Here is a 24,401-nt window from a genome sequence, read left to right as displayed (position 1 = left end):
TTAGATACAATTTCTATTACGTACATTTACACTATAGGTACATTATACTATTTAGGTATTGTGATTATCCTCGCATTTATATAAATTCTATTAAATTGTCTTGGTAAATAACATTTTTTTCTAATATATCATGTTCTTTAGCCAAACTATTTAGAGAGTTCAGGTTCAGAGAAATGCTGATAATCTATAATTGTTTTTCATTAGCTTCAGTTTCGAAAAACATCGTTCACTACTTGTATTTGTGACTATAAGACATTTGCAAATTTTCAGCTCTGTCCAATACTCTTTGAAAATTTGGCTACATCATATTATCAAGCATCAGGTTAGAAGAATCTACTGAAGGCGCTATTTTTTCTTCATCTGTTTCCACTACTTGTAGGACAAAGTATTTATAATGCATTATTTCATCACCAAACTCAAATTCAAAATCCTTTGAACAATATTCTCTAAATTTATGAGCAGTTTCTTTCATTTCTACATTGGTTCCTTTTGGAAAATAACCAAATGCAATGCAAAAATGCAATTAATTTTATATACGCTTCTAAACACCCTACAAGAACTAAGTATAGCATATCCAATATAGGCAAATATGTTTCGATAATCGACTTTTTTTTCTCTATAACGTCTTCGAAATGTTTTTGTTTTTTTTTACTTTTTTTTTTTTTTTTTTTTTTTTTATTTTTCTTCATATATCGACCTTATCGCTTTATTGTACACGAATTATTTCATTTGCCTCCATCTAATAATTAAAAGTAAAAAGCGCACATCTTTCTTAGAAAAAGAAAAACACAAAAAAGACAGAATTATATATATGTGTGTGTTTATTTATTTAATGACTTTCTCTGAATAGTATACGAACTTTTGTAATGTAAAATAAAGTAAAAAAAATCGCATTTGAGATTTGGACGAATCTTCACATTTCAGACATCTCAATCTGAAGAATACAATTTTTTAATTATATCTATGTTTGTCCGTGTATTAATGACAGCGAGAGCTCAAAATGCATTGAGCTAGTTGGATGAAAATTGGTATATGGATTTAACGTCAAATTTTTAAACTTCTGTTCAATTTTGAACGAAATCCTTTTCAAGGAAGTCTGTCTGTCCGACTGTCCGAATAGGAATGAACACGATACAACAGAACGTGAAGAGCCAAATAAAAAAACATTTTATATACAAATTTAATACCTAAAAAATAAAGGCCCGCATCAAATTTGAAAATAAATCCTTAAAAGGATTGACTATATGTGCTTTTGCAAGCCAGTCAAAGCGATTATTCAAAAATGAACAACTTATGTAAAAGAAATTTTGGTTCACAGTTTTAGCATCTAAAATGAAAATGCTTATCAAATTTTAAAACAAATCTGTCAAAGAGGAGACCGTCTAAGTATTTATCAAAATGCATATTCGGCTTTTGATACTTGTGAATAAATTGCATGTTAGCCATTAAACGTTGTGGTGAAAGCTTATAAGTCAGTTAACAGCTACACTCCCCGAACAATTGCTTTTGTATGGTGGTCCTGTTACTGGACTGCGAACCACAAGGTCCCAAGTTCAATTCCCACTCATAACAATTCGTCACATTGGTGACTTCGGACACTGAACCTTCAACCTTCGTACAGCTGTTATGGCGCCATGTACCCACAGCAAACTAAAGTCGTCAGATTCACTTGACGCAGCAACATAAAGTCGTCAGACTCACTTGGCGTAACAGCAACCACTCACCCACATACGCTAGCCATAAAGCTTAGCATTTATCAAATGGATACAGGCGCATTAGAATCAACAGCTAAAACATCACCACTCAACAGCCATATCGTTCGACTCACTGGAGGGAGAGTTTGTGGTGAAAGCTTATAAGCCAGTTAACAGCTACGCTACCTAAGCAGTTGCTTTTGTATCTTGGTCATGTTACTGGATTGCGAACCACAAGATCCCAGGTTCTATCCCCGCTCATCACAAACCGCCACAACGTGCTCCGAAGATCGCTTGCCCTTTCGACTTTTTCTTAACTATCATTTGCCAATGACATGCGTTTTATGCAGAGGCGCCAGCATTCTTTGCTATACTCGGGAGCTCAGAATGCTTTTATGAAGCGCTCAGAAACTAACAATCTGAAATACTCATGGTTTCCACGACTTTAACCAAAATCCAAAATTGTATGCGGAAAGGGACCGTTTGCATATTTATTAGGGAGTACGAAAGAAAGTTTCGGTGAGACTACTCCCGCTGATTTAAAGATGTGACTTTTATTAACTATTCGATATATTTTCAAAATATCTGATGCTGACGAAGTAAAAAACTAAATACATCATTTCAATAGATAAAATGTTAGCATTTTTTTTTCAAGTAATGAACATTTCGTCTATCTTAAGATTGTACTGGTTTTTAAATTTCCGAATCAATTTAGGATCTGAATAATGTATTCATTGGCATGTTATATATAAAGTACTGATGTGTAATTCATTTTCACTATATATAAAGATGTTAAGACTTCAGAGTTTCAGTAGTGAAGACGTTTCATTGCTTAAATGTAATTTTTGAATTCCTTTGCATGGTCATTTCCTTCCAGAAGATTCTGGACATTTCTTTAGTTTACCAGACAACTGTTCTGGACTTTTCTTACTGTCTCCAGAAAAGTATTCTGGGACTTTCCTTAGTGTAAAAGTAGAAGATTTTTCTACTTTTACACTAAGTAAGTAGTAAAGTAGTGTAAAAGTAGAAGATTTTTCAGTTGCTGGGTTCTGAGTTCAGAGTTGAGTTAATAAATTAGTTTAGCTCTATTTCTTGTGTGTGTCATTGAGTTCCACACTAGACTACCTATGTGACAATATTAAAAGTTAGTATTGGCATATCTGGATTCACTTCTTTAAAATCCTTCCCTTCAATTTATATTATTTCCTCTTCTGTTGAATAAAAAATATAATCCATTTGATTTTTTTAACCAAAATAATAAAACTTCAATTAATTTTTCGTAATATAGATTTTGATTAAAGTTATTTCAGGAAATGTATTTTTATGTTGAAAATAATCCCAAGAATCCATGAAAAGTACCCTAAGAATGATAGATCACAAAGTTTCTTCTTTGAGGGGTTTCAGAAATGTCACCCTCAAGATACATTTAAATATTTGCATTTTCCTTCTTTGTTATGGAAATTTTTTTCAAAAGAATTGAAAAAGACTTTCTTGTTTTTAACCCTACTAAGTGAATCGTAAAATAAATCGATATCAAATAACAAAATTAAAATGATCATTTCATTTTTTTATTATTTAATAATATTTTGAAATACAATACTAAACTAAACTTGATTGTTATTTTATAAAATTCTGCATCTCTGACGCCAAATGTTCATTTGATCATATGGGATATTTCAATCTCTTGATTTCTAAATTATGGATTTTGAAAATTTCACGAAACATTCTCTAAAAGTTCGGCTTGCTTTCAATCTGACGATGTAAAAAATACAACTTTGTAATTAAGAACTAGAATAATTTTTTTCTTTAAATTTAGTTCAGACAGAAGCTACATTGATTAATCTTCAGTCATTCACCAGTTTTCACTTCTCCACTCCACCCTTTCTTTTGTATCTGACAACAACATGACAGCGTGATTTATAGCAAAGAAAAAGAAGATAATCAATATGCAGTGCCTACATTAAAGTATGATTCCGACCCAATACCTGGGGAATTACTTTCCCCCGTCATGAAAAAGCTTAAAACCCTCAGAATCTCAAACATTCAAAGATACTTTTTAAAAAAATTAACACTGGAAATTAATAGTTTTTCCAAAAAAATAATTTTAAACAAAAAAAAAAATTACTTTTTTGTAAAAACACTAAAAATCAAATATACATTTTAAAAACTTCCGAGTTAAAATTGATTTTTAATATGTTTTCAAGGTACTGCATTTCAAAATTTTTCAACCTAACTCTCTTTTTTATTTTAAAAAAAAGTAATCTTGCTTTACTTTTTTTTAATCTTGTTAAAGGAATTCAAATGAGTTCGTTCAATTTTTAGTTTGCTTTTTATAATAATGTACTTTTGCAGCAGTGTTTTCAACACCCTATAGTATTCACTTATTTAACCTTTTCCACCTTGGAAAAATATTTTATTTGTTCTACCACACCAGAGAGAACCGTTTCCTTTTTCATCTTTGTAATAGTTTTTACATCAAGATAAAAACAAGCTACGGTTTTATTTATTCGTTTAAATAAAAGAAAATTCAAAAAAGTATTCAAAAACATCAAATCAAAGCGAAACTCCGTAGAGATTAACAACGGGAGGGAAAAAAGATAATTCCGGTTTCGATTCTTGGAATTAGTCCAATAGAGTGTTCGAAATTTTCAACAATGAGGAAAAGATTCATTTTGTTTTGCTTTTAAATTAATAAAATAACAGAAACACCCGTAAGAATGAATCCCACTGAAATATTCATTAGTCCCGAAGGAATTAACTCAGTTTTAAAATGTTTTGTGCTTTGATTTTTAAAAAATTATGACTGGATAAATATTTTAATACACAAATAAAGCTGACAAACCATTACGAAACTATTCTGAAGAAGAAAATTACCTTTATATGTTGCTTAGCTGCTTGATGTTTCGAAACATTCTCAAAATCATTTAGAATTTATTCTTTATCAGGATTTTAATAAGCACAACTTATTATATATTCAGCATAAGTAGTAACCTTTACAATTTTGCTGAATTCATATAGGAAGTTGCCAATCCCATATGAATGCCTCTTTCTATCAACAGATCTTTTGGAGGTAAAACATCTTTTTGCATTTTCTTATTACTCTCTATTATCTGTACTACTTTCATTCTGTGACTTACATGTCCTGCATTATTTTATTTTAATTTTTGTTTTGATACAACGGTTTAATGCTTTAAGAAATTTCCTCATTTAAAAGCATATCAAGTTAATGAAAATTCAAGTTTCATCCAACATAAACTATCAATGAAACTTTAAAAGAAAATGATAAAGTTTGTGATTCCTTTCGGACAGTCTTTTAGAATTATATCAAAGTCTTGATGCTACACTCTGTAAATAAAAGTTAACAGCTTTAGTTTTAGTGATTAGATTCTAATTTTAAACATATTTATTTTTTCGAATGTTTCGACTTCTCTTCTTCAAACTTCTCTTTTCTTTTAAATCAAAAATTTCAACAATTGTTAAAGAGATATTACTTTAAGAAATAATTTTTATTGTATACATTTCGTAGTTACTTTTCTAAAAAAAGGAACTTGAATATTTATAATAATCGTTATTGGCAAGAATTTTAAAATGTCGTACATCGTTGTCAATTCATCAGTGTTCTTCAACTTAAGTAAAACGAGATTAAATTATTTTATTCCATGTGAAAAATATAGGTGATAATGAGGTGCAAAAAAAAATACATGTAAAAAACGATATGTAACATAATGATAATAACGGTTGTTAACCTTATTCATAAAATTGGTAAAAAATTATTAAAGATAAGCTTTAAACTTAAAAATAATTTTTGAAAAATAAGAACGTGTGAAGCATTAGAACATCGAACATTTTTTAGGAAAATTTAAAATCATTCATTTGATTTGTAGTTTAACCCTTTATTGACCGATGATACTTTAAAGAGCCATTTAAATCTGGCTGATATCTTCACAATACGACTATCTTTTCTAACAGTACACGCAGAACGCATTTTCAATAGGATTTAATAGATATCAACTAAAAATAGCATTGAAAATATATAATTATTAATTTAATTAATTAAAAAGTTTTTTCACTTCTTCCTGGATATATTCTGTGCCAAAACTTAACTAATGGTTCAATAAAATTTTGAAAAATGAATGGTATAATAATTCGGTGAATAAAGGGTTAAATGGAATGCGATAAAACTGTTAAACTATTAACACGATTTCATCTAAAAATTCGACGGAAAGGTGGAAGTATTCTTTTTGTTCTTATCATCTTCTCAATTTGAGAATGCTCTCATTAAGAAGAGCAGCCTTTTCCTCCAAACTCATTACACAATTTATTCCGTGAGAGGGTCGCTCACGAGCTAAGAGAAAAAGAAAAATCGCACGCACAGACTCATCTCTTTTGCTTCAAAACATGAAATTAACGAATCCCGGAGAGCAAGGGGATGAGGGGAGCGAAAACAATGGTTCATAAACAATGAAAACACAAACAATCGTGACGGGATTTAATAAAGTAAACGCGGGAGCGATTGGAAAAACAAATATTTGTCCGTGTTTCATCTCTGCAAAACTATTCATGGCTCCGGCAAATATTTCATCTGCAGACCGTCTTTTGATGGAGAGAAGAAAGCGTATTTGAAGAAAGCATTTGAATAAATATGGCGCGAAAAGCTATCGGCTCAGGACGAGATGCCTATCGATCAATTTCCGCCAGCACTGAAAACTATCATTTTCATATTTAATGGTTGTTTTCTCGGTATTAAAATACTGTTACCTTCAAACTTTATTCTCCCGAAAATTGTTCGGCGGGAGACTCGCCGAAATGTAAATAACCGAGCGCAGATATCAGCATTGGTAATCGGACAAGTGGAAGGGGGTGGGGGAAGGGAGTTTTTGCATTCGCTGGCTTAAATAAAACATAAATGTTATAAAACGGAACAATAGGAACACGGAGATTAAATTGAAATCGTATTAGAGGGAGAAAAGTAGTTTTCCTAGCCTCCATTTTTACATATGGATGAATTTATTTTCCAATCATACGCCGAAAGAGAACGTTTTTCCAAGCGGTTGCCAGTTATGATGTTTTGGAGGACACAGTTTCCATTTACTTGAGCGGCTCCCGAGTAATCTCATTTCTGCATTTCCATCACCATGTTTAATAGGCAATAGAAATTCACATCCCTCCCCCTCTGTTTCTGCCCCCCCCCCATCCTTTCTGTTTTCTCGCGGCACCACCCACCCGGAAGATGATTGGTGGATTAGTAATTGTTGTTTGCGCCGGGTCTTTTGCTAGTGTCTAAAAGTGGTCTTTTGCAATGACCATTTCGCATCATGTTCCATCCGTATTTCTACGAAAGAATGAGAGCTCTCCGTTTGGCGTGGATTTGGGGACTCAAGCTGAGAGGATATTCCGGTATGTGCTTCCGTTTTTTTCTTCCCCTCATTTACTTTCCTTGTTAAAGAGATTTGGAAGAAATTGGGAAAAAGACATAAGAAAAAAAACTACAAAAGAAGATAAAACTTACGACAATGTAGGAATGTTAAATTTTAAAATAAGCAACAAATTAAATAGCTATTAAATTTTTTAATATTTCCTCCACGGAAATTGAAATTTAGCTCATTAACATGTACAAAGGGGGAAAAAATTAATAAAATTTAAGCTTGAGTAATATGCTGTAATTAAAAATTGATTATATAGAAGTGATTATATAGATTATATAGTTATTATTACATAGAAGTATAAAAGCGGAAATATGATGAATGTTTTTGGTAATTCATCGTTAGCAACGTTTATACTTTTTTTCTCGATTCATCACATTTAGCAAATTTTTATAAAATTAGTATATCTATATCTATGAGTCTACAAAGAAAATATATCAACTAAAAAAAATATGAATGTATATGTTTTCAATTATCAACAAATTCATTTCATCAAGATTCTATCCGGTAAATGCAATTTGGGTCACATTAGATCCGTTTAGGTCACCTTTCCAGTAAGTTTCTTATTTGAAAGTCGCAACAGATGTTTCTTTATACAAAATTATAAACAATTTTAAAACACGTATTTCAAAAATTCATCTATTTTAATCTTCAAGCTTAAACAACAAAACAAACCTACCTGAACAACACACTCTAGAAAACGAAATATTAAATCGGAGAATGTTCAATTCCATCCATAACACACAGATTGTTAAATATCTATCAACAAATGAAAAGGCAAGGAAGCTTTTTTTAAGGTGTCATTTTTTACTCGTGCTCCTGGCCCTCATACTCTTGGAATGTGAAGTCTTTAATGATCATAAGTCTAAAATTTGGATCGAAGCATTATTACATTTACTGATGTTCCGTACATAAAGAACTAACCATTCTGTGCAAAGTGCTTAAAATTACAATTTCTTAATTTTTTAGGTTTATTTTCTTACTGATGAATAGTAAGAGAGGATACGAAATGTCATATATTCTAATTAAATGAAGGATACATACATGGTATGACAATATAAAAACTTTCATTTGATTCCTTAATGGTAACATTCACACAAAAAATTTCAATTCAAATCAGGTATCATGTAACTAAAAGAGGCATCATATACGAAAAGAAAATATTTTAAGATGTTTTCTCTATGAAATTTTGTATGTTTGAATGATTTTTATACCTTCTTTCGATAATATTTAATAAATATATTTATAAGGTAATTTCTTTTTTCAATGACTTTAATGAATTATGTATGATATAAATCATTAATATTATTGTATAATGTATTTATAATTTTCAGAGGCAGTCTTAAATTATAAATATTCATATCATATATATAAGTAATTTGCAGTAAAACTCATACAGTTAAAAATACGATTCACCCCCAATGATTTAAGCAAAAAAATTATTATCGTTTGAAAACAAAGCAAATAATTTATATTTCATAAAATGTGGCATCAAAAACAGCTTTTATTATAAGAATATTTTCAAACACTTCACAGAAATTTTGTTTGATCTCAAAAAAATCATAGGTATTTTTTGTAGGAAATATCGTGAATTTAAATGCCCAAATGTTCAAAACATTCAATTATTCAGTAAAATGTTTAAATTAATGTATACTATCAAAATAAGTTTTTGAAAAAAAATGCTTCTTTAAACGTTTCTACAATAACAGAAGAATCAAGAAAAATCGATGTCAAATGTATTTTCTCTATCCTTGATAATAAAAAAAATCATTGAGTAAATTGGTCCTGTATCCCTGAAACGTTTATCAGAACAATGGCAATATTGAAAAAATATACATGCTGTTACAATGTATTCATAATAAACGGTGCCTTTATAATATGAATTCATGATAAGAAATCAGTAATAAGTTTTCTCATGCAGTATAGTGAATGGTCCATTCTTACGAGTAAGATAATTTTAACACAGTTTTAATTCTTGATTTTTTTTTTCCGAATTATTTGGAAGAGTAAATAGTAAACCAGCAACAGGGATTTCCTCAAACATTCTCACACATTTTAATAAAGCTGTAATTGTGCTTTAGACGCGTTCCCCTCCCCCTAATTGATTGAAATCAACATTTGATATAGAACTACAACTGAAGTCATATACCCACATTCGAACAGACAGACTTCTTCTGGATGGATTTTCCTCAAAATTTGAAAGAAAGGTGTAAAGATCATATAAGATATAAAAACAAATTTCATATGTCTAGCTAAAGTGTTTTTGAATTTTCTTTGTCACAGACAAACAGAAATAATGGCAAAAATGTGATTTTCGAATTCAGAGAAATCTAAAATGTGGGGATTCGTCGAAATCTCGCTTTGAATTTTTTGACGATTATAACATTTTCACAACGCTTCTTATAAGAGAAAATAAAAAAAGAATTTCTGTTGTTGTTATTATGGCACTTGTTCAGATTTGATAGGGCCAGGACAAGCCGCTATCTCTGTCAACGATTTAAGCCGAGTTTGTGCAGTAGCTTCTGAGGGTAAAGGCCCATGAGCATCCGAGGGTATAAGTCTGACTTCCAGTTCAAATGAAGAAGACACTCACACACTCATTTACTCAACCCCTTTTTATAGGAGGGTTCTTTCACACACCTCATAGATAGAACACAGGGTAAAGAACAATCATGCCCGAAACAGGACTCGAACGTGGGACGAACAAGTCACTGTGAAGACGCGCTACTCCTAGGCCAGGATGCCAGGAAAGTAATTTCTTCCTATTAATAAGCGCAATTGCAAATTAAAGACATGCTTGAGCCTGCATAAATTCTTCCGATAATGCAAGTACCTTATATCACGAAACATATCCTTAGCATTGTACGATAAGAATGGTACTGCTTTGACGGTATTGGTGTAAAATTATATTTAACAATGTTAATATGCAATACATTTCGAATTAGTTAAACAAATATTGAGATCAATATAAAGCTGACTATTAGAATAGAAACATGAAATTTATTCTGTTATACCATTTTTTCAATTAGCATTCAAAGAAGCTTACAGATCATAATCCCTAGCTTATCTTAAAATTTTTTTTGAATTAAAATTACTTTTATATAAATTCATTTTTTGGAGATGAGTCGAATTTTCGAACTCAAGGCAATTTTAATCATAAAATTTAACTTTTTTTAAAGAACTGAAAAATTTTTTACACTCCACAGATCATCCTACATCTAAAAATGCAACACTTAATGAAGTATAGATTCATAAAGAAAAAAAATCCGATTATAATCCTTCTAGCGGTTTTGGAATTCTTATAGACTTTTATTTATCCTCTTTTTTAAGCTCGACCCTTTCATAAGAGCACAAAATCGATAAAATGATAAAAATAATATAATTCGATGAAATATAAGAATATGCATATGATAAAGTAAATCACATTTTTAACACGTGCGCTGAGCTGCCATGATTGATGCCTGTGATTTGGACCACTATCTAATAAAATGTTTACTTATATGCTCTTTTCTAGTTTGGCTTGGTTATATTAACGTCCCGTTTGAAGCAACACTAGGGCTATTTTGGGACGGACCTCGTCATTTTGAACCGCGGTCAGATGACGAGGACGACACCTGAGCTGGCACCCCACTCTCTACACCACTAAGGTTTACCATCCTGTAAACCTTATATGCTCTTTTCTAATTGTAGTAGAGGAGAAAATATCTAATTATATAGTATGTATGAATCAAAGGCGATTCACGAGCTGAGAAACGTGTTAAAACAAGGAGATATAAACTAAACATAGGCTTGTTCTACTCGTATTAAATTCTACATTGATTGAGAATTTTTGCTGTCGCGTGAATGTGAGTGACACGGCATTCAAGATGTTAAGAAAATTATTAATGATGCTTTTAATTATCAATATCAAAAGGGGAAAAACTTATTACGTAGTCAACTCGTTTATTAACTGAAATTCTCAAATAATACCTATTAATATATAGTTATCCTGTAAAATCAAATCTCTTTGTTCCGTTTCTGGAATTTTGGACACGTTAAAAAATTATTTGCAAGTCCGATATGTAGCATATAAATGTATGCCCAATACAAAAAAGAAACCTAAGAAAAAAAAATCCCTTCAGATAGAGCGTTACCTTCCCAGAGGACTGGAAACAATTCGAAATTGTCTCCCAAAAACTCCGGCCATGAAGAATGCTCGGAGAACACCCAAAGGAAACAGGGAGGATCGAAGCAGGGAAGAAGGAATGGTATCTGATTGTCGCGAGTATCTGCGATACGATACTCTCCAAAGAGTACGTTCCGTGGTGCGGAACCTTCGGAGAGTGAAATCCGAGAACAAAACATTTTTTAGAGGATGCCGTTTCTCCTAGTTTAAATTAGAGTTTCAATAAAAGAATATCGATTAAATGCTAGCAGCTTTTGTTGTGACAAAATTGCAGTTTCCAAGCGTGTCTTATGTAAAAATATTCTAGAATAAATCTGATAGATTTGATGCATTTTAAATACAGTGATAACAAGGAAAATGATTTTATCAACTGATAATTAAAAAAAATGCAAATTCATGAGTATGAAAAATTGTGATGAAAAATATGTGTTAAAATTTAAAAATATAATATATTGTAGAATAGAATTTATTATAAAGCCTGAATGTTCAAATATTATTTGGGAATTGTATAGATAAAGGCATAGGCAAAATTAAATCACTTGATAATTCTATTCATAAAATAGCATTTAAACAATAATTATAAGAAACTAATCATAAAATATTCTTCTGTATAAAGCATTTTATATAGTCATGATATTAAACATAAATTATTTCGCAACTAAGTATGCAACAATGAGATATGAAATCGCTCTAATAACAAATTGATGAAAGATAAAAATTTCTTTTTGTTGGTTTAGTTAAGGAAATATATCCTTTCTCAATCGTAAAACTAATAATTTGTTTTCGTGATTATAATTACCAGATGAAAGAACTGTAAAATGAAAATAATGAAATATATTATATTTCAGCTAATTTTTTTCCCTTAATATCGAACATCTTCATCTTTTTGAATGGTTTTTCTTAACTATAATCCTATTTTTTGCAACTAATATTTAAAATGCTCAGATAGATAGATGCATGTTAATTTTTGAAATTATTACATATTTATTAATATATTACATGATTAATACTACATGATTATTATCACATGGTTAATACTTATCATGTTATTATATATAACATGAAAAGGAATTCTTAGTTTTCCGTAGATCATCAATAATTTTATTAGCTTACATTTATAATATATATATATATATATATATATTGAATTAATTATTAATCGTAGCTGTACTATTAATAAAAATGGTTGTTAGCATTAATAATTACTATAATAATTCATATTAACTGTATTTTTTTACTTTAACTGTAACATATACAATCATTAAAACAGAATCATGTTCAACTTCTTGGAGAAATTTATATATGAATTCCAAGATTCGTTACGGCTAAATTTGTCTTGAAATAATTCTATAAACTAAAACTTTTTCGGGATAGCGATGGTACTCCCTAGAACCTGGTGTTTTTATTTAATGAGATATTAAACTTCAGTTGATAATGCTATCAACAGAAATATACACTAAAAGAATTTTAAAAATAGTCTCTGATTCATGAAATGATATTTTTGAACTGGTCTTTTTTAAATATAACCTATTATATCAATTCTTATCACTAAAACGTTCGGAATTTCAATTACCCTTAAACATCTGCCTGTCTCCTTTCTACACAGCGATATAAAATATATAAAGTAATTGTAATAACTAAAGAATAATTGTAAGACTACTGTCCAATAGGGTTCACTTTTAGGTTAAGGTTTACTGTTCAGTAGGGTTTTTAATATTATTTCATGCAATTATCATATATTATGACCCTTTATATCATAAAAAACTGTAACAAAACAAATTACTTAATCTTATAAAATGAAATAAAACAGTAATATTCATAAATATTAGTATAATAAGAAAAAATGTAATTTATGTGAAAATGCAAGTTACTTAATCATTATTTATCGTTTTTATACATAATGTTTAGTACATACCTCATTTTAAATGGATACAGTGATATTCAATTTTTCCTGCACATTTTCCGCACACCATTTTCATGCAAGAGAACACACATTTTTTGTTCCATTACACTCTTTCATTTCGCACCTTTTGCGTTTTAGCAAATTTGTAATTCCTTTAAATTCAGTATTTATTATTGGAATATTATCAATTTCATCTGTACTTCCTTCGGATTCTTCGCAGTCACTTTCACGCAATCTTATGTCTTAATCGGAATATAAATTAGAACAGGACAGCTCATCACCATCCGATTCATTCTCAGAAAACTCTCACAACATATTAGCAATTTCATCAGGATTTAGACCTTTTCTACGAGCCATCGTTTCAGGGTGTCTGGGTGTTTGCTCTGCACAAAATGGTCGAAAATCGAATCTTTTTTTTTTTTTTTTCTTCTTTTTTTTTTTTTTTTTGAGCAGATAAGCAAATGCTATATAACGAAACACTTAGACGCAACAATTTTAGCATAATTCATTCATTTCCGCTCTGAATCGAATAAAACTGCATTCTAGGTCAAACAAATGTGCGATAGTACTTCGGAAAGTTTACGAACTATCGTTTGTTGATCGACAGGTATTTATAATGATAAATTACCTTGGTGTCGAAAGGACTATAACTTAATGAAAAAGTGATCAATTAATTGATTCATTATTACATGAATGACGATTTCGTTATAGAACATCATCAGGTAAATCAACGATTTTCTCGTAATAAAATAAAGATTTTCTGAAGATGTTAATCCTTTCCAATATATTTACTCTATTATAAATTTCCAGACGTAAAATAAATTGATACTTCTTTGACCTAACATATTAAATTTTCCAGCGAAATGTTCCAAATGTTAGGTTTTATTATCATATAAATCAAAAACATCAAAAAACAGCAAAATAATCCCATCCTGGTGGAGTATCGTTATAGACTACCAGCAAGTGAATCAACGATTTTCACCTAGTAAAATAAAGAACTTTTCATGATGTTAACTCTTTTCGTAAATTTACTCAATTATAAATTGCCAGCCATAAAATAAACTGATACTTTTTTCGACCTGGCATCTTTAATTTTTTCCAGTAAAACGTCCCAAGCGGAAGATTTCATTACCATATGAATCTAAAACGACAAAAAAAAAAAAAAAAAAAAAAAAAAAAATGCCGAAGTAAGCCCATTCTGAAAGAAGTTAAAAATCTTCCCCACAGAAATCAGTGTTATTCCAGTTTTTCTTCTTAAATTTGTAGATATTATTACATCCATCAACATCAATTTTATGCTTAAGAAGAAAAAAACTTTTACATCACCATAGATACAATAGCCAGCAATTTTCATTCTTTTTAAGAGTGTCGAGCAATGCATTTTTGTCTCCCCCCTCCCCCTGCTCCGTATAAAATGAAGCCACCGTTTATTCTGCCATTCATTAATAAATGCAAGTGAGCTTTCAAAACAACGAAATAACTTTAAGCAAATTACTTGCAGGAGCAAACAGCAAGAGCAAGGAGCACTTTAATTTCAAAGACAGTGAGCGCGGGAGGATGCAATTATGCCTCGGAGGAAATGACATAATCTCAACAATAAAATTATTGATTAATGAGCATTTCCTGAACGAGGAACACTTTAAGTTCTCCCCGCTCATTTCCATACAGAACTGAAAATGCATTTCTCTTCCTTTCTGCTGCTCCTTTGATGTCAGATTTCTTTTGGAGGGGAGAGAGTTCTGGAAGTCGTGTCGCGGAGAGACCACGTGACCTTAAATGGGAGTTATTGAATGAACCGTTTAAGGTCCTGAATGGAAGTCGTTTCAGCCTCAGAAAAGGCAATTTGATATGCAACTTGGAACTCGTTATAATTATTAAATCTTGTTGGCTTTTAATTAATTTAATGGTAAATAGGTGAAATTACTTTATATTTAATACAAGTATACATTGTTTGTGTCTTGTTTCTGAAAGAGCGAATTCTCTCTCCTTAGAGCTCGTTTTTGCATAATATAAGTGAAGATTTTTTTACACTTCATGCTTTAAGAAAATCAGTGTCAAATAAAAAATTTCTCAAATAATAAAGGATGAAATCAATATATACATATCATTAGTAAAAAAAATATGCATTAGTGCATAGTAAAAAATTTATAAGTAAAAATTAATGCAAATTCTTCTTTTTATTTGAAAATAAAAGCACATCAATTAAAACATGATTTATTTCATTAACTGAAAAAAATGTCGTCTTTATTTTATAAATTCTTGAACTGAAAATGTAATTTTAACAAAACAAATATTTTTCTTAGGCAGAAAAAAAAATACAATAAGAAAAGGAAGCTTTGAGTAATAATGAAATAAGCAACAATAAAGAATGAAAGCAATGTATTGACAGTACTGTCTGTAATTAAAAAGTACTACAAAATTTAAAATTAAAAAATGAGCATGGATATTACATGGATATTTTGTATTTAAAAGATATTAAATTGCAAAATATTCATATCCGAAAAAAAGTCAGAGAGAATAACAATTTTTATTTACAACTGTTTTGTTGTATAAAAGTTCAGAGATCATTTACGTCCCTTAATTTAAAGGAATTCCTTCATCAAAAAAATATCGACAGTAAAAAACGAAATTTACAGCAAAAGAATATTGGATTAAATTCGACTAAATTGAAACTAAAATTTAAACGTTGTCGTAATTCAGCTTGTTAAACAACAATAAAAATAAGAAATGAATTCATTATAGACAATTTTACAACGGGTCATTTTCATGGATTTCATTCAAATTAGAAAAATATTTCCGAGTTTCTGTGTATTTTAAATGAGCATTAAAATTTTTTTTAAAATGGAAAAAATATCTTTCAAAAATTTATTTATGATTTCTTATTCTGAAAAAAGTGTACCCATTAAAATATATTTTAAAATTCTGAATAACGCCCTTTTATGGAATTTTTTAACGATTTGTTTAATAAACCAGTTAACAAATTTGTATTTATTTATTTTTTTTCTTTAGACGCTTAATCTTTTTCCAATAACAATGTTAATATATAAAAGCAGCTGCATTAGTAATAATTCAAGCAACATTTAATTTTTTTTATCTAATGATTGCTCTGTGTTTCTCTACAGACGGAAAGTGCCCTACTCCAGGATGTAATGGGTCAGGGCATGTTACCGGACTCTATTCTCATCATAGAAGGTGAGTATTGCGCATTTAAATACTAAATAATCCGAGGGTTGTCTCGTATACTCTCGAGTAAGAATTTTTAGAGAGGTTTTTTTCCAACTGACTGAAGCCAAAATATAAAACAGAACTACAATTACGCTAAATCACATGCCATTTCTTTTTGCGTTTCGCGTTTAAATGCCTTTAAAGATACAGATCTACAAATGTTCAGCTCCCTGTTGCATTTGGCTCAAAATTTGATAAGTGACATTATGGATGTTAAATCTGTATACTGAATTTTATTTCTTCATCTGTCTTCGTTTTGTGCTTATTGTGTTAACTTACATTTGAACAGCCGGATAGGCAAACTTTTTCTTAATAGATTTTTCTCGGAACCTCATAGAATAAAAATTTGGACTAAGATAGTATACAAAAATTTATCCATCTAAGCTCAAAGCTTTCTTAAGTTAACTTTGTTACAGACATTTTATAAAAATTGTGTTTATCACATTTCAGACTAAACTGTGTGTTTTTAATTAATTTAGTCTAAAACGTAAAGATTTGTCAAAATCTCGAGTTCGAATTTTTTGACGAATACCTTCTCTATACTGCATATAAGAGAAAATACAAATTTACCAGGAAATTTTTATGATATTTTTTAATATTGAGCAATTACATTCTCATAGTATCTTTTTTTTTTAATTTTTGCTATACATTCAGTCTTATTTTTTTTTAAAAATTAGTTAAAAATGTGAGATTTAAGCATGTGCAGAGTGATGATATTAACAGTTTAAAATAAAAACATTCATGTTAAATGAAGGAGAATTAGCTACCTAGATAAAATTAGAACATGGTGTCTTTTGTTTTTTGCAGTTTATCTGGTTGCCCCCGAAAAGATCGAATCACTCCAGAAAGTAAGTTTTTCCGATACTTTTTACGCTAGATTTTAAAATAGTTATTCCAATTAAATATTGTTACTGACTTTCTCTCTTTGTTTTAAATGATTTTTCAAAGTAAACACTATTCATCAAAAATAATTCAAAAGAGATTAAATCAAGTGTAGTATCGCTTTGTCTGCTTATATTTGAAAATTTTCTTTGTCGCTATTATTTCATTTCTTTTCTAAACTGAATAAATATAAAGTAATTGGCATAACAGGTCATTTATATATTATTAATTGAATTTAAAATTTATTTTTTCTATACTTACATAAAACTTTATTTTTTATTTAAACATCATAATAAAAATAAAAATAAAATGAAATCAGGTATTCATCTTTTGATACAAGGAAATGAATTATACTGAAATAATGATACCCTATTTTTTTATCAAAACTTATTTTTATGTATTTTGCATTTGAAACGATATTAAAATTAAAAAATATTCATTCGAATTTAAATGCGAAGCAATAGTAAAAATAATAAAACAAATTAAAATGATTGAAAATTGAACAAAGAATGATTTGTTTATGCATCGTGTGTCAAAGAATCAAAATAATTTTGAGTATTTAATAATACATAACTTTTTTGTTGCCATACGCAATATAAAACTGTAGCAAAATGCTAAAAAAAAAAGATGCATTTTAAATAAGTCGTTTTATCAACTCTTACAATCTCTTCTTTCTATTGCAGAAAAGATTCATAAACAAAAAACTCGCAATTGTAAATAAAATGCAAGAATATTATTCATTTAGAGACTCATTTATGTGAACGATCTAAACATTATAAAGTTTGAAACTTCATTTAAAATACATAATGCTTTATTTTCAACCAAAGATATCGTTTTCACTCCAAAAGATTACAAATCTATAAAAATTTAAATTTTATATATTTAATTTTAAGAATACATGCAGTCACTTTTTCAAAAAAAAAAAAAAAAAAAGAAACCTGAAATACCGTATCAAGTACTTGTAATGTTTCCAATGTAATTGTTCCCATTCAAACCAAACGTTTTGCTTGTACTTCATTAGACAGATTAAGACATTCATTTAAATCATTATACATTCATGAAGATTAATACATTCATTGTTTTCGTTGAGGTTTAGAATATATTATTTATATTCTTTTGCCTTATAGAAGTCGTTTTATCCAAAAGCATCTTCTTATGTAATGAGAAATATGAGATTACTGTTTAGAAGTCATTAAATGGGTCTGATTAAGTGTTAATTTTTTCAAAAATAATCGCATCTGTTTGCTGTTTTTCCCTTAATTATTTTCTTATCTGAATACACACACACGCACATACGTACATACATATATAGGAAAATCCATCTTCTACTCTACTTAGCATCTACAGGGAGATAAGAAAATCGGAATAATAAATTTATAAATAATGCTTTCTTTTTGGTTTGTTTATCTGTCTATCATTAAAAAGAATTTATTACTAATATCTCTAACGAGGTTCACTCTAAAATATTTCAGAAATTTCTTTGTATATAAAACACAAATTAAAGTTATCTATCACGTTATCTACATAAAGTAAGGAAAGGAGACTCCGATTTCTAAAAATAGAAAAATAAGCTTTGTATTAAATTTATTAAAGCTTATGAAAAAAAATCGCACAAAATAATTTCATAATTTCAACATTTTGCATTCAAGTTCTTATATTTCTAGTTAAATCTTTCCTTTTGAAAAGGCTGGATTCCGATTAAAAGCATTTCAGTTGTCTTATTTCATGAAATTAATCATTTGTAATATTTAAAATGTATAATTTTAGATAAAAATTGATTTTGTCTAAACATAAATACTTTATCTAAGTTAAGGCCAAAATTCTTGTGATTAAAAAAAGTCTGGATAGTCTAATGGAAAAGAATAAAAAATATATGTTCATTATCTTAATATTTTTTGTATGAATTCCCTTTTTGGAAGACATTCCGACGCACTTAATAATTAAATCTTATTTCATAAAGTTTTATTTAATATCAAAATGCAGTATTATTCAAAACATAGAAGAATACCTATGATATTTTGATGCATTTTTGATACAATTTGATTAGATATTCCGTCTTTTTGATCTTCACTGATGCGGTGATATATACATCAATAGAAATCTCAAAACTTTTGAACATAGCCATTTTCTTAAATATTTTACAGACTCCAAATATAACGGTTTCTTATAAATGTGTTGTAATTTGTAAAAGTTACCAAACAAATAAAGTTAACTCGTATTTAATGATAATATGTAAACTTTGTCACCAGTCTCTCGGTTACGAACATTAAAAATTTTATATAGAGAAAAATAATTCTTTCTTTAAATAGTAATATTTTAAGATACAAATGAAATATCTGAGCATTTATGAAGAATAAAATAAAGCTAGAAAATCCTAATAGAAATGCAAATTATTATCATACAAAAAAATTTGAGAGCAAACAGTGAAGTTTTAAAGTCCGTTCTAACAATTATGAGCCTCAAAGGAAATTAAGGGACAAGCATAAATCTACCTGAAAAAAATTATTTTTGTCACAACATGAGCAATGAGAGCCTCGTCACAGAATACTTACATTTCTAAAGATTTTCAAATACTTTTTAAATTTATAGCACATCAAAGTCTTTTATTTCTAGGAATTTTTTTTCTAGGTATCATTAATCAAACATCAAATTGTTCGTTGCTTTTAGAAATGTTGATGCGTTGTAAAAACTACAAAATTGATTCATTTTTTATCTAAACTTCTTTTAAAATTATAGACGTTCATTTTCTGATACTGAAAATTTAGTTTTGTACAAACTTTTAGTCTTTTTTTCTTTTCTTTCACTAGTAATGCTTACAAATATAAAATGATTCATAAAAAATGATATGCCATTTCTTTATTAAATGATTCATTCAAATCTTTTTCTGCTATATTCTTGAATTCTAAAATCTGCTTTTACTGGACTTTCTCACTTTCTTTCTTCTCTTTGTAGTTTTAGCCTTACATGAGACAATACTGAAGTAAGTTCATTTTTGATATTGTCTTTATGACTATTTCGAATTTTTTAAAAATCCTATTTGGCATTTTCCAGTGTACGAATAAAAAATATTTTATGAAATTATTCATTATTTATAAATCGAAGTAATTATTAATATAATATTTAATAGTAAAGCCATTTTTCAATCATTCTATCATTTTATACTAAGGTTCATATTTTAATCTTTTTTTTTAACTTTAAATGCTGGTTTGATGTCATAATGTTCACAGAACTCATATTTACCTGTCTTGGAACTCATTGTTTAACAGATGTTCATAAAATTGCAGATGAATCGCATTGTTTACACTGATACACATATAATTTTACCTAAGCAAAAAATTATTTAAAATCAAGGTAGAGTTAACAGTGCAAATTAAAAAGTTTTATTCGTGGTGAATAAAACGCGTCAACGCCCTAATTTCAACATAAGTTTTAAAAAATTACGGGCTGGCTAATTTAGAAATACATTACTCTAAAAATACTAGATAACGTTCGGGAAAAACTTCGAACATCTTTTCAAGTTGTGTTATTAAATTTATTCATTCCAACTATAACCATTTTTCAATACCTGCACCTTTAATGAGAATTTATAAATGATTATTTATTAATCATACAAATAAAACTCGCTTGAGAGGGAAGTATTTCTTGTTTGGATATCATTTAGTAATTGAAGATTAGAATTTTACAGCAAGAAATAAACAGTATAAAAATAGTTTTATTACTGATATTTTTTTTAATTTTAAAATCTACTCCAATATCATTTTGGAAAGTTATTTTATTCATGGTTTGTCTCTGTTTCTTACTAAAATTCCTCAACCGCATTTGAAATTTCATAAACATTTATTCTAAAAAATGTATAGCTATTCTATAGCATAGTTTAAAAAATAATTTTTTCGTGAAATAAATACATGATAATAAAGGTGCATTCTCAGTATTGAGAAAAATAATTTTATTACAATCTGTTAACTGGTTGGGAAAAAAAACGTTTTTCTTGAGATTTTCGTATGATTACTTTAACGTACCTCGATTTTATAATTAGTGCATCAGTTAAATAAACATCCGATTTCGGAAAACTGTAATGGAATGAAACAAGACAGGTAAAAATGCTGTTCGGAGTGTTTTTGCAGCGATGGGAACTTGAGGCCGCGTGTTCTTCTTTAGGTGTCCTACGAATGGCTGTAACGGCAGAGGGCACATCAACAGTAACAGGATCTCGCATCGGAGGTTGGTATCCGACTGCCCTCATCTGTGGACCTGGCTTTTTCTTCCTTTTTTTTAATGCTGTGACTGAAGAATAATAAAAAAAAAATTGCTTTTTGTATATATAATTTCATCTTAGCTACGTTTCTGCATTCCAAAATGTTGACATATGTATAGATTTCTCAAGCATATCTTTAGGCACAAATAGCTTCTAAAAATTTCTTTTTTCTTGGATTCTTTTATCGCATTTTTAAAAATAATGGAAACTGATTCAAATTTATTAATAAAATTCATAAAGCTAGTACACACTTTTTGCAAAAATATTCCATTATTACAGTACAATATTGAATTTAAATTTATTCAAGTGTAAGTGTTCTGTTTGAAAAGAAAAAAAAATCCATATACGAGTTTAAAAACAATGAAAAAAAACTGTTTATATTAAAGACTTTTCCATTCTTTGTTTCATATTAAAACAGTTGAACATAACGATTTAATTTTAAAATAAATATAGATCTCTACTTAATGTTGCCGAATACTGTAATGAAATCTAGTATTCATCAACTTTAAAATTGTATCTGAATTATTTTCTGATAGCGAATCGAATGCAACTAATATTTCTGAAGTCTTTCAAATGATTCAAAATCAATAATATAGCCACTTAAGTATTTTAAACCTTTTAAAAGCGAAATCCTATTTAAATTCCCCGTAATCGAAATCAAATAAATAGAAATGGATTATTCTACATTTGTAAGCGAATTCTTGAATCTCAATCCAGAACACCTTCATAATGACACGATATTATCTTTTTTTCGTAGCAATAAAAAATCGATTGGTAAATTGAAATGCAAGTAAAAATTGATTAAAAAGAAAACATTTTAAAATAAAAACCAATCTTCGAAACACTATTTTGAAAACATTTTTAATGCATATGTGATATATATTAGGTGGAGACGGGTGAAAGCAGTGGTATTTTTTTCTTTGTTTATTAGCTTATCTGGGTGCCCTATTGCTGCAATGGAGAAAATGGTCCAAAAGGAACAAAGAGCCACACCCAAACCATCACCCCCTGTTGGGCAAAGTAAGTTTACTACTTTTTTATATTAACAATTAAAAGAGATAAATCTCATCTATTTTTTTACACTCCATTTAAGCACAAGATGAGATCTATAAATCACAATTTGTTTTGTAGTTCCTTCTGGACCATCGTCTCCTGATTGCGTTATGAGGACACTCTGTTACGTAAAACACACAGACATGCCAGACTACAGGTATCCGATGTACGGACAACCAGCGCGCTCACCCATGGAAAAGTACGGTCGCCCTCAAACCCCTGACTACAACTCATACGATAGCCAGAGGTTTTATGGTAGGCCGCCTATGGTGCCAAAAATAAAGTCTGAATCACCGGATGGGCAAATTTTAAATAAATCTAAGTAAGAATCTTTGAATAGTTACTTTCTTTATGTATATATATGTATGTATGTAAGCATTATTTTATGTGAAGCAGAATCCAGTTTGAAGACAGTGAAGATACTTTTGATTTCGTGACGTCGTTTTATTTCATTTTGGAGAAGCAGGCATATGTACAAGCGATGAGCACACAGAACGACACAGAAAGGAATGAGGAAAAAGCTCTTGGACATTTTATCTCTGGTCTTATATAACCAGAGAAATTGATGGGGAAAATATTTCTTTACAGTGCTAATATATTATTAAGATTCTGATAGGGATTTCTGACGCATGTCAATCACATGTAAAGGAAACACAGGGATCTTTTTGAAAAGAATTTGCTTACTGGACATTTTTCACTCCCTTCACGCTGAGCGTGTGAAAGTGTTGGCGTTTAGCCGATTCAGCAATTTTACAAAGCTACTCTTGAATTAATTAAGTAGAGAAAGTGGAATTGGATCACGAAATAAGAGAATATTTTTAGAATGAAATTAAGTATGAGATAAATTAGGATAAAATCTTGGAAATTAATTAAATTGAAATTAAGAATTTAAAATATCATTACACACCCACACACACACACACACACACACACACACACACACACACACACACACACACATATATATATATATATATATATATATATATATATATATATATATATATATTAAAAAAAGATATAACCAAATTATAATGGAGGAAATCCTTCATATTTTTTTAACATAAAATTTAAAATCCTACTAAACCATCTGTAAGATTTAATCTGATGAAATAATTTTACGCAGAAAATCAAATTTTCATATGTCATATTATATGTCAAAAGCTTAATCAGGCACTTTTTAGTCAAATAATATGCGGTATATCACATGACAAGATAATTCCTATAATATTTTTTTCATTTTTTATGGATGCAGTTATAAATTAAGAAATAAAATTATCTCATTCCTAATGTATCTTTCTATACATTGTGTAATAATATCTTTTAAATTTAAATGCTAATTAATTTTCTAATTTTTACCTTAAATTAACCCATGTTACCTCATTCTAAAATTTTCTTTTATTTTCTTATCTAATTCCCATTTGTTTTAACAAAGCTTCTCTTGAATTAATTAAGTAGAGACAGTGGAATTGGATCACGAAATAAGAGAATATTTCAGAATGAAGTTACTATGGGCTAAATTAAGATAAAATCTTGAAAATTAATTACATTGAAATTAGAGTTAAAATACCATTACATATATATATATATATATATATATATATATATATATATATATATATATATATATATATATATATATATATATATATATATATATATATATATATATATATATATATATATATATATAATCTCTTAAGATAGAAACATATTAAAACACACTGGCATTTATTTTTATAGCAAATACGTTTAATGATTTGAATCTCAGATAAAGTGTTAAAAAACGAACTTCTTTTAA

At 28.8% G+C, this 24,401-nt stretch overlaps 1 protein-coding gene across 5 annotated transcripts in view; it reads left to right on the top strand.

Annotated features, from left to right (window-relative positions):
• Positions 1-24,401, top strand: part of LOC129981916 (myelin transcription factor 1-like) — a 295,518-nt gene that overhangs the window by 252,002 nt on the left and 19,115 nt on the right. For 4 of the 5 annotated variants that reach the window (XR_008785385.1, XM_056092972.1, XM_056092974.1 and 1 more), the window contains exons 9-14: positions 16,308-16,377; positions 17,218-17,258; positions 20,245-20,272; positions 21,451-21,513; positions 22,479-22,567; positions 22,679-22,922. Coding sequence is in view for 4 of the 5 variants with exons in the window: in XM_056092972.1 (XP_055948947.1) it covers positions 16,308-16,377; positions 17,218-17,258; positions 20,245-20,272; positions 21,451-21,513; positions 22,479-22,567; positions 22,679-22,922 (535 nt within the window). In the remaining variant the exon portion in view is untranslated. The remainder of the gene's footprint in view (positions 1-16,307; positions 16,378-17,217; positions 17,259-20,244; positions 20,273-21,450; positions 21,514-22,478; positions 22,568-22,678; positions 22,923-24,401) is intronic. The other variant, XM_056092973.1, reaches the window with a different exon arrangement.

The sequence above is a fragment of the Argiope bruennichi genome, chromosome 8 (assembly GCF_947563725.1).
Source record: "Argiope bruennichi chromosome 8, qqArgBrue1.1, whole genome shotgun sequence".
Taxonomy (NCBI): Eukaryota; Metazoa; Arthropoda; class Arachnida; order Araneae; family Araneidae; genus Argiope; species Argiope bruennichi.
Note: the sequence above shows the minus strand (reverse complement) of the source record. Positions and strands in the feature narration are given on the sequence as shown.